This window comes from Podarcis liolepis, assembly GCF_965112155.1.
Source record: "Podarcis liolepis genome assembly, chromosome: 5".
Taxonomy (NCBI): domain Eukaryota; kingdom Metazoa; phylum Chordata; class Lepidosauria; order Squamata; family Lacertidae; genus Podarcis; species Podarcis liolepis.
Window position 1 is genome coordinate 60,499,674 of NC_139556.1, and position 14,706 is coordinate 60,514,379.

General features: G+C 44.8%; 1 protein-coding gene across 1 annotated transcript; it reads right to left on the minus strand.

The window, feature by feature from the left end:
* Positions 1 to 4,625: 4,625 nt before the first annotated feature.
* NPM3 (nucleophosmin/nucleoplasmin 3) lies at positions 4,626 to 11,217 on the minus strand. The gene is made up of 6 exons (XM_083505271.1): positions 10,657 to 11,217; positions 8,896 to 8,981; positions 8,325 to 8,444; positions 7,444 to 7,537; positions 6,340 to 6,491; positions 4,626 to 5,515 (listed from the first exon to the last, which is right to left on the minus strand). The coding sequence occupies exons 1-5, from the start codon at positions 10,730 to 10,732 to the stop codon at positions 6,358 to 6,360; spliced, it is 510 nt and encodes a 169-aa protein (XP_083361397.1). The 5' UTR covers positions 10,733 to 11,217; the 3' UTR covers positions 4,626 to 5,515; positions 6,340 to 6,357.
* Between the last annotated feature and the right edge of the window lie 3,489 nt (positions 11,218 to 14,706).

Genomic DNA, 14,706 nt, shown 5'->3' on the forward strand with positions numbered 1-14,706 from the left:
TGAAAGCACTTGAACGTTTATGTATGAAATTAGCAAAGTTCAGCTCCAGTGTATTGGGGCTGCAAGCTTCTTGGTACACCACTATATATGCCCACGCACACACTTTCCCTCCAGCAGTTTCTGAAGTCTTCAGAACAGAAGAGGTAGTCCTTAATCCTTGTGGATTACAGCATCAGTTTTGAGATTGTCATCAGGTGTGTGTGAGAGAGAGATGGGGGCCGCACACACACAGAGTCTGTGTCTAAGGGGGAAAGAATAGGATTAGAGGGTCAGGATAGGGCAATCGGTCCCCCTCTGGAGATGATGCTATCAAAACGGATTCAAATACTTTGTGCAAATGAAAAGGAAGTCCTAGGGGAAGGAGAGCTTGCTGTCAGAGGTTGCTTTTGATAAGCTTTTCCAAGGCAAGGGGGCTGTTAGTTTGTTTTCCCCAGGCTGAGAGGGACAAGGCATATGTGATGCTCTCTCTTGCTTTTAGTGAAACTAAAGAAACCTAGGGAAAAGAGAACCTAAGTCAGTGTTTCATGAGTGAGTGTGGGTAGCTTGGTAAGTGCTCCTAGTGGAAATACTACAGCACAAAGAGCTAATGCAATGCCTGGTGATATTAACAGAGTCATACTGATCTCTGGAGAGCTGCTTCTGATATGGGTGGCAATATTTAAGAAGAAGCAGGGCGTTGACATCTTGGTGAAAGTGGTGAAGACACTCATTCTGTTGCTGAACACATTGCCACGCAAAACAGAGCATAATCCCAAAGAGTGGACTACAGCATTCTGTAATAATCCAGGCACCCCTGTAAATCACTGGGAACTGGATATTAACTGAAAAGCAGTTGGGGGTATATGTCTCATTGTTCCGGTCTGTGCAAAGCCATTCTCTAGTTTTAACCCACGACATAAGATACACCACATGCAGCCCAGTGGGATATTACTAAATGATGCTTCAAAGCGGAGACACCAAAAGCAGCTTTAAAAGATATCAAACATGCCCAGAAGGCAGGCAGAAGAAAGGATGAACATTCAAATCCTTGCAACTCTTCAAAAAACGTTTAACAGGAGCATTTGACAAATCTCCCTATACGACTATGGGCTAGAACAATGAAGGATTCAGAATCTGCAGCGAACTTCTCCAGGGTTCATTTAATGCAATTTTGTGCTCTTTATAATATTGCACCAGTTCTATACTAATGCTATTCACTAGCACAGCTTTCACCAACCTAGTGCCTTCCAGAAGTTTTGGACTACAACTCCCATCAGACCCAGTCAGAACAGCCACAGGCCAAAAGGTTGGAAGGACACTAAATTGGCAAAGGCTGGCTTAGTGGATCTGTGAACTGTACCCTGATGGCATTTGGAGTTTTAAATGCATCAGCAAAAGTTGAACTGTGCACAGCTTGAAGGATCACACCTTACCCTTGATGCAATCACATGGATACTTTGAATAGGGGAAATACGAAAGCTGTTTATCATAGAAAATACATGATGGATAGGAAATATCCTAGTTTTAGCTAACTAAGGTGAATGTGCAAAGAGCCACTGCAGGAGACACAGGAAAGACGCATTCTCTCCCACGATGGTACAAAAAAGAGAGGTAAGCAGGAAGTGAGGTCAGACACCCTGAGAGTGTCAGTCTAGCATTTGAGGAAAGGTGAGCCAAGGTTATATCAGAAAGGCAGTCTATGAAGCATGGGGGTTCCTGTCTTGCTCCGCACACGAACCCTTGAGTCCTTAGTTACAGGTAGGTAGCCATGTTGGTCTGCCGTAGTCAAAACAAAATAAATAAATAAAAGAATTCCTTCCAGTAGCACCTTAGAGACCAACTAAGTTTATTATTGGTATGAGCTTTCGTGTGCATGCACACTTCTTCAGATGAGTCTTTAGTATCCAGTATCAGTTCTACTCAAGAGTAGGCTCGTTGACATTAGGTCCATTAACTTCAATAGGCCTAGCCTGAGCAAAACTTAGTTGAATGCAAACTTGTGCCATTACTATATTATGATCTAGGGCCTTCCAACAAAAATGTGAAAACAAAACCATTTCCTCACTGTAGCAAAGCAGGCCAAGGAAAGCTCTAGGCACCAATAATGATGGCAAGTCTGCCATCTTGTGGCTGCATAGCCTGTTGTTTCATGGAAGTCCTACAGCTGTTAACCACTAACTAGTCAAGCCTTTTGCAGGAACTGTACTGGGTTGGGGGCTCTTTGCCATCCTCTTCTCATCTGCAGGTAGGAAAATCCCCATTCCCTTAAAGAAAAGAGAAAGGCCGGTTGCTTCAGCCACTCCCGGAAATACATTTTGAACAAAACCAAGAGAGCCAGTGTGGTGTAGTGGTTAAGAGCGGTAGTCTCGTAATCTGGTGAACTGGGTTCGCGTCTCAGCTCCTCCACATGCAGCTGCTGGGTGACCTTGGGTTAGTCACACTTCTGTGAAGTCTCTCAGCCCCACTCACCTCACAGAGTGTTTGTTGTGGGGGAGAAAGGGAAAGGAGAATGTTAGCTGCTTTGAGACTCCTTAAAGGGAGTGAAAGGCGGGATATCAAATCCAAACTCCTCTTCTTCTTCTTCTTCTTCTTCTTCTTCATACCTGAAGGTTTTTCTCAGCCTCTTTACTGCAGGCCCAAAATCCCTTCTAGAGATAGGCAGCTAAGGTGTGCCATGTGCTGTAGGTACTTATAGCAGGAAGGGAATGTGATATAACATCCAACCATCACTACTTCAGGGAGTCCCTAACTAGCCTTCAAGAATCATATTCTGTGGGTGGATAAACCATATTGCCTCTTGCAAGATTTCTCCCAACTATTGGAATTGTAATACTTAGGAGCAAAACTAGACATTTGCAGGATATGAGTGCGTACCTCGTTTTATTAAATTAGATATGGGAGATTTTTATTGGGAAGGAGGACTTAAGAGAGGGGAAGGTTACCTCTTCACTTACCCACCACCGTCAGAACAGGTATCAGCTAATAACTTTAGGGGAAGGTTCCAGAAAAAGCCATAGCTCAGTGGTAGAGTGCATGCTTTTGCTTGCAAAATGTCTGACTTTCAAAATGTCTCCAGGTACAACTGGGAAATATTGAAACCCTGGAGAGCTGCTGCCAATGTTTTTTTTTTTTAAAAAAATATTTTATTAAGGATTTTCTTGTTTTACAGAAGTAAGTGTAATGCCTCGTTGTTGTTTTTTTCCATGTAGCATTTTTACAAATCCGTTTCATTTGTTGAGGCATTAGGGGGAGAAGAAAAAACAAAGAAAAAATAAAGGGGGGGGGTGGAGAGATGTTGACAGTGCTGAGCAAGATGCACCAATTGTCTTGACTTTGTATAGCCCGATAGCTCCCTATGTTGCCACATCCTCCTCACTGGCACCTATGGGGACTTTTCTCCCAAGGCTCTTAACTGCACTTGCAGAGTTCCAGCTTCACTGGGGAGGGAAGAGATAAACTTCCCTACTACCACGCTGCCTTCCCATTAAAGATTGTGCACCCTCTACCCCCGACTAGACCTGCAATTGAGTGGGGTCATACATGCCATGTATTAACAAATATTTAGACTTGACTAAGAGAGCACAGAGCTAATGGCAATTTCTTTCACTACACAGTTAATTCTGTCTTGGCATTACAGTGGTAACTCGGGTTAAGTACTTAATTCGTTCCGGAGGTCCGTTCTTAACCTGAAACTGTTCTTAACCTGAAGCACCACTTTAGCTAATGGGGCCTCCTGCTGCCGCCGTGCTGCCAGAGCACGATTTCTGTTCTCATCCTGAAGCAAAGTTCTTAACCCGAGGTACTATATCTGGATTAGCGGAGTCTGTAACCAGAAGCGTATGTAACCCAAGGTACCACTGTATATGTGAACCCACAGTTCTCTTTTAACCTCAACTTGCTTTGTCATTCGACCCCCAGATACTCACCAAACTACAAAGGCACAAGGCTAAAGCAGCTGGAAAGCAAACCTAACTTTGGAGTAACAAGCCATGGTTCGATCATGTATGGGAGAACCTGCAGTTTTTTAAACAAACCATGGGCTTGGTGTTATGAATGAACCAGGCAATTGTATCTCAATCAAGTAATATAGATTTTGTAGTGAAGTACAGTATTGGGAAACTAGGTGCTCATCTTTAGTCATGGAAATAATAGTGCTAAGACATTAGTATTTTTTACAGGGCAATGCTATGTCTCCTTCAAAGGAATTCCCATTACTCCTAGATTAGGGGTGCATAGCTAGTCTTTAGTAGTGTTACTTGCTTAAAACTTGCATACTAATTGTGTATTTCTTGGCCATTACTGACATGTCTATAACTATTTTATTAATTCTACTGACTAAAATAAGTCAGTAAAAACTATCAGCTTTTTAAATTGAAGAAAAGCAAGCTCCCAGATCTTGAAATTAGGCAAACTGGCAATGCCAAGATTGATGCTCAAAGTCACTTATATGTTACTCCGCCAGACAAGCTGAGGGAGAGATCCCGTGTGAAGCCACTTCTGGGAAACAGCAAGAAATCCTTTCATACTCATAATGTATTTCAAGAGGAGAAGATAAAATCCTGTAGCTGGAAAGTGAGCGTCATGGTGCTCCATGGCTCTCGATTCCACACTTCCCACCAAGAAAAAAAAGTTCAGAGTAGTCCACATATTGCAAACACATTTATTCCAAAAAAGCAAAACTTGTTAGAAGAGATGGCACAATGTGAAAACAACTATGTCCAAATGTCTCAAATGCAGTTATGATCCATGTCTTACTATTAATTCACGCACAGCTCTTGACATATGAAGGATGAGCCGAAACAACAGGAGCATAACACAGGTTCTATTCCTTCTCCCTGGCGTGGAGTTCAGCTGGAAGCAATCCTTTTAAAAACTCTCTACAATAATGGCACTTAGAATGTGGCTAATATAATATGAACAAATACATATATGGTTTTAAAATTTGATTAAAAATAAGATCTGGTTTTCCCCTCAGAAACTAAACCCTGCATTGATCTGTCTGAGCACTCCAAAACCAAGAACTAAGGCACACAAGCTTCAAGAGAAGGCGGCTCAGCAGGTAACCAATTTCTTTTATTTCTTTTAAAATGTTTTTATTGCTTTCTGAAGCAAACCAACCAACCGACCACAGACACCACCTTACATTCCACAGGTATTACCCATTCCTTGGGGAACATATCCGTTAAAAAGATGTAAAATGCATAGGTAACATAAAACTTGCACCCCTCTCTTGACTGCCTCACCTGCAGAGAAAACAACCTATCACACATCAACAGCAGCAGCAAGTTTGGGCACCTTTCAAAGTACCCAAAAAATCTGACCAGAAGGCACAACAGGAACCAGTTTTCTCAGGGGGGGGGATGTGTTTGAGGAGTCTTCGGATTTGCCAAACAGCAGGCTATTCCCCCATGTAGTCAGTAGCACCAGTTACTTGTGTCAGCCATCAGATTCGTATAGAAAATATAAGAAAGGTTTTCAAGAAGTTCAGCTGCAGACTAGGAGCACTGCATTTTAGGAAGAAGAAAACCAGCAGCACCTGGCAGGAAGAAAAAGTTCAATTATGTGTGGGGGTGTAAGCTTCTATGCACCCTGAGCACCAAAAGAGGTGAACCACTAAGCCTTCTTCACCACAGCTAGCCACACGCAACGCAGAAAGCCAACTGTTCAGTGATAAGAGAGCATTTCCTCTGTGTGCAGAAGGCCAAAAGTTCAATTCCCAGCATCTCCAGGTAGGGCAGTGAATGTCCTCCTTCTGGGCCCCTGCACAGCTGCTGCCAATCACTGTAGTGGTTTGATTGCTGGACCTTGGAGAGCAGGGTTCAAATCCCCACTTGGCCATGAAGTTCACTGCGTGACCTTTGGCCAGCCATTCACTCTCTGCCTATTCTACCTCCCAGGTGGTTGTGAGAATAATAGGTTGTGAGAATAATAGTATGTGGTGACTCTGAGCTCCTTGGTGGGGTATAAATACAAACAGGGAGGGAATATCAAGCTGACTGGACTCTGCCTAGGACAGCTTCCTTTATCCCTATGGCTCTATTACTTCCTAAGACCAGAAAATGGATGACAGTGTAGGGCTGGTAGGCCCAGTTATATTAAAAAGCAATTCTGGTGGCATGGCTGCTGTCACAGAGTCAGCTCCTGTAGCTGGAAGAACACCAAAGTAGAGCAAAAACAGCTGACAATGTCACCTCCCCAATCTTAGCACTACAATGGCCCAGGTGGGCCTCCTTTTCAACCTGCTGTGCCAAACAGCACAGCCAATGGTCACAGAGTTTTTCCCAATAAGATGTGGAGAGCACCAGATTGGGGGCATCTGTCCTCGTTTCTCAGCTGCCCAACCTCTCCACAAACACGTACCTTCAGGGAGATGTCAGGCTAAGATCTGCGTTGCTTCTTCGCTGGCTTGATAGGAGGTAGCTCCCCTTCCTCCTCTTCCATGGACTCGTCCTCCTCACTAAAATCCTCCTCACCTTCACTGAACTCATCATCTGAGAGGTCCTTTTTGTGAACTGAAAGAAGCAGCTGGAACTGTTACTTTGCAGTATGACCTGGGGAAATGCCCCCAGCCCCTCCTCTCACCATTGCTAGCCAACTCCACCCCATTCCTAAGAGCGTCTCAAGCAGTGAATTACCTGTGCATGCCAAAGCATCCACACAACATTCCCCAGCTCTCTGCCTTATGCTTCAAAGAAGGGCTAGGTACCATTCCATCATGCACACCTGCCCATGAGATGTGGCTAAGTCCTCCTCACTTGGAGGACGAGCAACCTACACGCAACTCTGAACAGAGCGCACCACTGAGCAAAGCCACACATTGGGTGCTTTTGACTATATAAATGACATTCCTCCAAGTAGCCTGTTTTAAAGTGTCCCCCCCCCCCATGCCTCAAGACACCTCAGCAGTGCCTTCCAAGGTGCCCTGGCTCTCCTATGGTTGTTGCTGCTGGTTTAATCACAGGAAGGCAAGTTTCAGCTTCTTTACCCCACTCTAAGACAAGGGAAGGAGGGACACAGGGCAGCTGGAGCTGGGGATTTGCTTTTCAGTGTGACCAACCAAACCACCTTTTTTAAAAGGAAAGAGTAGGGAGCAAAAGGGAGACCCGCTGCTGCAAACTGGGGGAAAGCAGCACGTATGTATTTGATGGGGACAGTTTTTGTACCCAAGTATAGTGACTTTTCCTTCAGGAAGGGGGATTTTCAAGTATGTGGTTCGGCTTGTGTGGCTCACACTCAGCCTCCGCCTTGTACCCAGTTTCTTGTCTTTTACCTGTGGCAGCCATTTTGTGGCAGTGGCCACAACAGTTCCTCAAACTCTGCAATGTGCCCACAGGCCCAAAATGGATGGAGGAGTCTGTCACAGCACATCCCTCCCTAAGAGAGAACACCCACTTCTCTTCTCTTAATTTCTAGGAACCCCCTTTGCTCTCAGTAGCTCCCCAAATCCCAGTCCAGCCTCCTTACATATTTGGTGTTGTCCTGCAAGGTGGACCGGGCCAGATCCTGAGCGCAGGCGGAACGTCACCGGGGGTTGGAGCTCGAAATCTTCCAAGCACAACTGAGAAAGGAGAAGGAGAGGAAGATGTGATGGGAGGAAGGAATGTCTCCAGATCCCATTTAGAGCAACTAGACTCTGAGCTTTCTTCTTCCCCTCTTGCTTCTGGGCTAGAGAGCCAGGGCACTAGCAAGTCTATTTTCTATTATCCCAGCCATGAAATTCTCACACACAGCTGAATGGGATTTGACATCTTTCCGCAGGGCCTGTAAGGTGAAGGTGTTCCCCCAGGCTTTGTTCGGGGTTCAGTCTGATTCTTTTCTTTCTGTATAAGAACAAGCATTAAAGAGGCCTCCTAGCCCGCTCACAGGTCCTTTATAAGACCAGTGGTAACAGTTGGCCCTGGAGAATATTAACCACTCTCAATTTTACCCGTGGACTGCCATCTGTCCAGATTTTAATTTGTTCTGAACTAATTTTAAGATTTTAATTAATTGATTGCGTGTTTTTATGTTTTTATGTTCTTTGTATACTGTGTTAGCTTTACGGTGTTAGCTGCCCTGAGCCCGACTCCGGCCAGGGTACAAATAATAATAATAACAATAATTACAAACAAAAGGAACAAATTAAGTTCTCACTGACACCTTTCAGGTCATACTAAAAACACTGCATCAAACCACACATTTGAATTGATGACCTAAAGGAGCCTGCTCCATGACAAAGATCTCAGGTCTTGCAAACCCAGCCTTCTCCCCCACCATCACCATGTCTTCCCGTTAGCCCTTTCAGACCCTGTAGCCACCACATGCCCACCTCCCACATTGCCCATGCACACAACTGTTTCTTTTACCGAAGGCTGGCACGACAACTTTAGGTTGGCCACTGGCACCGCAATCTCCTGGTCCTGATAGTCGTGCCCCACAAACTCCACAATATTGCACTCATCCTTGGCACCTTCCGACAGGCAAATCTTGAAGATGGAAGGACAAAATGGAAAGAAGAGTAAAAACCAAAATATTCAGCAATACTTACCAAAGAGAGAATACCCCCCTCCCCAAACCCCATAAAGCAGCTAGGACTGTGAGATCATCCATTAACAGATGCAACCAGTAGAGTAAAAAACCATAATCTCTACCAAAAGGTCTTCTGGGGAACTTTAGGTCCCGCTTCAAAAACAGGAGCACAGAAGTCCAGTAGCCAACTCACAGCACAAGACTGGGCAAACTTAAGATTTCTCCTGGTTTGAGGCTCATCCTTCCAGGTAACTAGCAAAGAAACCAAGTGGTGCCTAGTATTTGAAGAGGGATTTGCCTATGTAGAACTCCTGGTCACCTCTGGCTACTAGCTGAGTTCTCAAATACTAGGTCATGCTAACGGGTCTGGGTCCTGGTTTTCCAAGCTCAGGATGTAACCTCTCTCACCATGTTCAGAGCCAAGATATGATCAGAGTCATCTTCATCAGACACTTTAAAAGTGTAGGATCGGGTACTGCTGTTCAGCTCACATCCTGGGGTGGGGGAAAAAGAGAAACAAACAAATATTGCAACTGATAAGTCAATTTTCTAAAAGCAGCAGATTTGTAAGAAACTGAACAACTTCCTTCTTAACCCTCTCGAGCCAGCTATTTGAAATATTTATAAAACTTTTAGAATGGTGTTTTCTTCACATGCTTCTCACTTTAAGCTGTTAGGTATTCAATTTATTCTTGTAGAAATGAATGGGAAAGTGCAGCTACCAAATGCATAAGCTCACTGGGTCCCTTCTATCCTCAGCAATTTCTCAAAAGAGGGCAAGCAAAATAACTTGGAATTCTACCTTAAATCCATTTTTTGTTTGTTTATACTACCACTAGAGCACTAAATAATCTTCCTGTTTTTGAGGGGTGGGTGGGGAAGATATTCCTGAGTGGACAAAATGCAGTGTTAGACCCCAGGAGTAATTTTTTTCTCCTGCAGACGACAATTCTGCTCTATGCTTGCTTTACCTTAACACAGAAGTTAACATTTTCATTGTGCACATTTATAACACCGCCTTCTTCTTTGTAATGTCCTTTGTTTGAGTGAGGGGAACATTAGTTACCTTCCATTATTTACTATGAGTTCAATATTTCATCTCGGCATTTTGCGCATGTCCTTATTTTACTTCCCTCCCTCCAGCTATTCCTGATTGACCAATGAAGAAATTAAATTAAGATTACAACATCTGGGTTAGTCAGTGTTTTGTTGGACCCTAGTACCAATTCGATACTGTAAATAAAATAAGGAGGGGATGAGGAGAAGGTGTGTGATTCAAGCTAAGAGGTATTTTTCACTATTGCAAAAGCAGTTGTGCCACTCTGCAAGAAGGCGTTTGACCATTTGGAAACAAATCCACTCTTTACAAAGTATTCATATTTACCATTCACACTTTTTAAATCTTCCCTTTTGTGTTTTTGAAATTAATTGGATTGTCCCCAAAATCTTTTTAAACAATTTTCAGATGCAATAATTAGTTTCAGTTTTCTAACGAAAACTTTTATTGCTGTCATTAATATAGCTATGAGATCTCATACTGCCTGTACACAGAATTTATATTTCTAACGGTTTCATTTGCTGGACTGCCGCAGAAGGATATAATCCACTGTGCTATGTTCCCGACGTAAACTAGAAGGGCCCCCAGAAACATTATTTGTAGTCTGATTCTATGTACCCGAAGGCCGAAGCAAGTCTCACTGGGCTCAGCGATGCACGTGGACTCCAAAACCCACGTGCGCCGAACTGCTGTTCTAGGGTCAAGAAATATTCGCCGCTCCTCTGATTACAACATAGGCAGATCTTACAGTACGAAAGATCTAATGCATTTTCGGTGGGAAATACCCCTCCTGCTCCTCCAATGTAACGAGCCAAGCAAGCCACGTGGACGCACCTGGGGCTTTAAGAGGCACACGCGGCACCGGGATAACTTAGCGTCGCCACGCCACGTGCTTCCGGGCCTTGAACATGTAGAGACCCAGTTCAAACAAATCTCATTAAGGGTCAAGTCTAAACGACCCAGATCCCAGTAGGAGCTCCCTCTGAACACCCCCAAATGCCTTTTCCTGCTTTGCCCCAAAGGGCCCCGTTTCCCCCCTTCCACCTACATGCTCGCCTATCCCCGTTTCCTCTCTTTCCAGGCAGCGACAGGCCAGCCCTCCTTCAACTTACGGAACAAGAAGCTGCTGGTGCAAATCGGCGCCTTGACTCCATCCGCGAGGCACTCCAGATCCACCAGAGAGGCCATGCTTGCGCCGAACGAGAGCGAGGCAGGAAGACGCTCGCGCAGCGGAACCACCGACTAGCCCGGCTTGGCTAAGGCCGCCCCACCGGCAACGCGGATCCCTCCTCCAATCGGCGGACGAGGTAGGCGGCCCCTCCGAGGGAGGCGGGCGAGGTGGGTGATCTCGTTTGCTCTGGGGAAGTTTTATCTGCGCCTTAGAAAAGTCTCATTTTCCAGAGAGCGGTTTTGCTTTCGTTGCTTTCCTCCCGGAAGGAGAGACGGCGCTGTTCGTGCAAGGATCATGCAAGGATCCGAAACGAAATGCGTAGTCTTAGGTGGCGCGGGAAGGTGGGGGAGAGAGAGGGATCGCTCTGGAGCGCCTTGACCCCCCGGGCATGCAATAGATCCTGGGCCTCTTCCCACTGCCTATCAGTGGGTGAGCACTCTAGCTGGCCAAAAGTGGAGTTGTGTCTGCCGTGGACGACGCACGCGGTATGCAGCAGGTCCTGGGTCCAGCCTCCTCCTGCAGTCGTGTCTCCAGCTGCGGTTGGGAACGACCTGCAGGAGAGCCGCTGTCGCCGTGCCTGCGCTAGACGGGTAGCAGCAGAGCCGGATTTAGGTTTGATGAGGCCCTAAGCTACTGAAGGTAATGGGGCCCTTTATATGTTCAGCTGTCCTTTGTCAACAACAAATTGTCGCTTTTTTTGTGTTGAATATATGCTATATGGTAACTTATGGACCTAAAAGGTATCTAAAGCCATTTGCACATGCAGAATGTAGGCACATATAGAAATGAGCAAACCAGTGATGATGATGATGATGATAATTTATTTATACCCTGCCCATCTGGCTGAGTTTCCCCAGCCACTCTGGGCGGCTCCCAATCAAGTGTTAAAAACAATACAGCATTAAATATTAAAAACTTCCCTAAACAGGGCTGCCTTCAGATGTCTTTTAAAGATAGGATAGCTGCTTATTTCCTTCACATCTGAAGGGAGGGTGTTCACAGGGTGGGTACCACTACCGAGAAGGCCCTCTGTCTGGTTCCCTGTAACCTCACTTCTTGCAATGAGGGGAACTGCCAGAAGGCCCTCGGTGCTGGATCTCAGTGTCCGGGCTGAATGATGGGGTTGGAGACGCTGCTTCAGGTATACAGGACCAAGGCCATTTAGGGCTTTAAAGGTCAGCACCAACACTTTAAATTGTGCTTGGAAACATACTGGGAGCCAATGCAGATCTCTGATATTTTAGGGAGCAGGTTATCAGGTTATCCCATTATCATCATAGGAGCCTACACAACACAAAACACTGTCGTTGTATGTAGGTTTTATTTTATTTGTTTTTTATCTTATATTTTGGAAATGTACAAACAGTTTTTCCCCCTTTAATTTTTTGGGGGGCCTCCAAGAGAGTGGGGCCCTAAGCTATAGCTTGTTTAGCGTAAATCCGGCACTGGGTAGCAGCAGTGCTTGGACTTAGGGATGAGGCAGTTTTCCTGCATTTCCAATTATTCCTGGAACTCAGGATTCGCCCAGGAAAACTGAAGCGGCTCCACCTGCTTAGTAAGGGCCCCGCTGTTCTCTGAAGTGTTGGCAGCAGTTTCAACAAAATGCCAGGATCTTTCTGCAGTGGAGGGTGCGGCGACTCCCTTGCCGAGCGTGGCAGCCGCTGCCCCCGTTGAATTCGGAGAAAGCAGAGAAAGGAGGGTTTGAGTCCTTTGCCATTTACGCTAAGGGGTGTTGGAAATGGTTGGGCTTAACCTACCTACAGGGCAGCTTCTCCAGCATTCGCTTCTCTCACCAGCTTTAAATTGCAAATGATCATGATTTTGTTTTGTTTTTTTTAATAAAATATTTATTAAAGATTTTAAACAATACATCACCCAACACATAAAACACCATCACCAACATAGAAAAAAAGTAAACACAAACCAAATAACATACAGCATAGTTAGTTTTCACTAAACCAAACTTCCATAACCTTTCTTTCGGACTTCCTCACATCTCCCTTTCCTGCGTTACCATTTATAAAGTTATATTCAGCAGTGCTTCACCTTCTTTCAAATCTTATTTTGTAATTTTCAAATATTATGTCTCCAATTTTGAACTTTATTATCAAATATTTAGATATTTAAATTTGACATACTATTAATCAAAATTTCAACCTTGTTCTTATGGTTCACTTATTTTCATACATCTTTCCACTAATTTACTAATGCCAGATTGTTTTCTATCCTGCATCATCTTAACATTCATACAATTTACAATGCTTTTGCAAGTAGTCCTTGAACTTTTTCCAGTCCTCTTCCACTGTCTCTTCTCCCAGGTCCCGGATTCTGCCAGTCATTTCTGCCAGTTCCATATAGTCTATCAGTTGCATCTGCCATTCTTCCAGCGTGGGCAAATCTTGTGTCTTCCAGTACTTTGCGATCAGTATTCTTGCTGCAGTTGTTGCATACATAAAGAAAGTTCTGTCCTTTTTTAACACCATTTGGCCGACAATGCCCAAAAGGAAAGCCTCTGGTTTCTTAAGGAAGGTATACTTAAATACCTTTTTTAGTTCATTATAGATCATTTCCCAGAAAGCCTTGGAACGATACAGAGAAGATTAGCATGGCCCCTGCGCAAATGATCATGATTTTGTATTAGAATCATGCTTTTCGCAATGTGAGAATGCAGCAAAAAAGTAGTTTCATCTGCTTTGAGCCATGTTCAAGATGCTTTGCTGCTGGAGCAGATATATACTCTAGACCTGGGGAACCTGTGGACCACCAGGGGTGGGTGCTCCCATCAGCCCCAGCCAGAATGGCCAGTAGTAGTCAGGGACGATGGGAGTTGTACGTCCAGCATCATGTGCAAGTTTCCCATCCTTGCTCTAGGACCATCTCCAGGGAAAGGATTGGTGTAACTGAAAATGATTGGTTACAGGGCTCAGAGGCAGACTTTGGTGATCTTTGGTGTGCGAGGCCAAAATTTGGTGCCTTCTAATGGATCTTCTCAATTTTGCACCCCCTTGGCTTGTTGCCCTGTGCAGGGGAACTGTCTACCCTGCCTTAAATCTGGCATGGCAGGGCTGTGTTGCTTAGATATGTCAAAGGTGGTATTTTGACCCAAGGCATCCTGGTAATCTTAAAATGAAAGCAAAGGAAGATCACAAGGGTCAGTCCCTTTCTAAATAAAATATATAGCGGCTGGTTTGCAGCCCCAACCTGGCCAAACCCTTTGGGGCTATGGAGACCCACACTGTGGTTTCAGATGGGCAGTACATTAATGTCTTGGCCTACCTTCTGCTTTTAGCAATCCTACCTCACTTGCAGCCATCTGTTTAGGTCATCAGGATTCTCCACCGCAACCATCCCCTCCACAGAATTAGGAACCTGGAGGTGATGATTATTCACTCACTTGCCATAGCTCTGTAGCAACATCTAGGAGCCTTTGTTCTGTCATTATATGGTTTGGAAAACGACCTGTGCCATTCAGCACAAGGCTTAACTTCCTGTAGAGATGAGGATCATGTTAAGATGAGCCTTAGCAGAGATTTAAAAAACAATCAAACACAGTGGTATACCCTTTTTTTGCAGCTCACTAGAATATCAGCTGGCCTCGCATAGAAAGAAGGCCATTTTTGGGTCAGCCTCGTCAATTTCCCAGCTGTGAGTTGAAGGCAGGGGGTGGTTTGCTGAATGTCACATTTATAGTATTTTATTTCTGGGCAGTAAAAACAAAAGGGTTATTGCCCCAGTGGGATACTGATGAGTTTTCCTGGTAGCTAGTTTCTGCTGTCAGATGTTAAAAGACAGAAGAACTCAGGAGCAATCCCAAAGCTGCCTCGTACAGAAGCAGACATTCTCTCCTCGCAGTAAGGCAGTTTCCTTCCTGTCTTCTCAGAAAGTCCTAGTTCTAAAGAGCAAAGCGCTTGGTCTTTGTACCTCCTGTTGATCTGATCCTATGTAGTTACAGCATGGTTGCAACCCTCTGCTTTCCAGCAGTCTGAACACA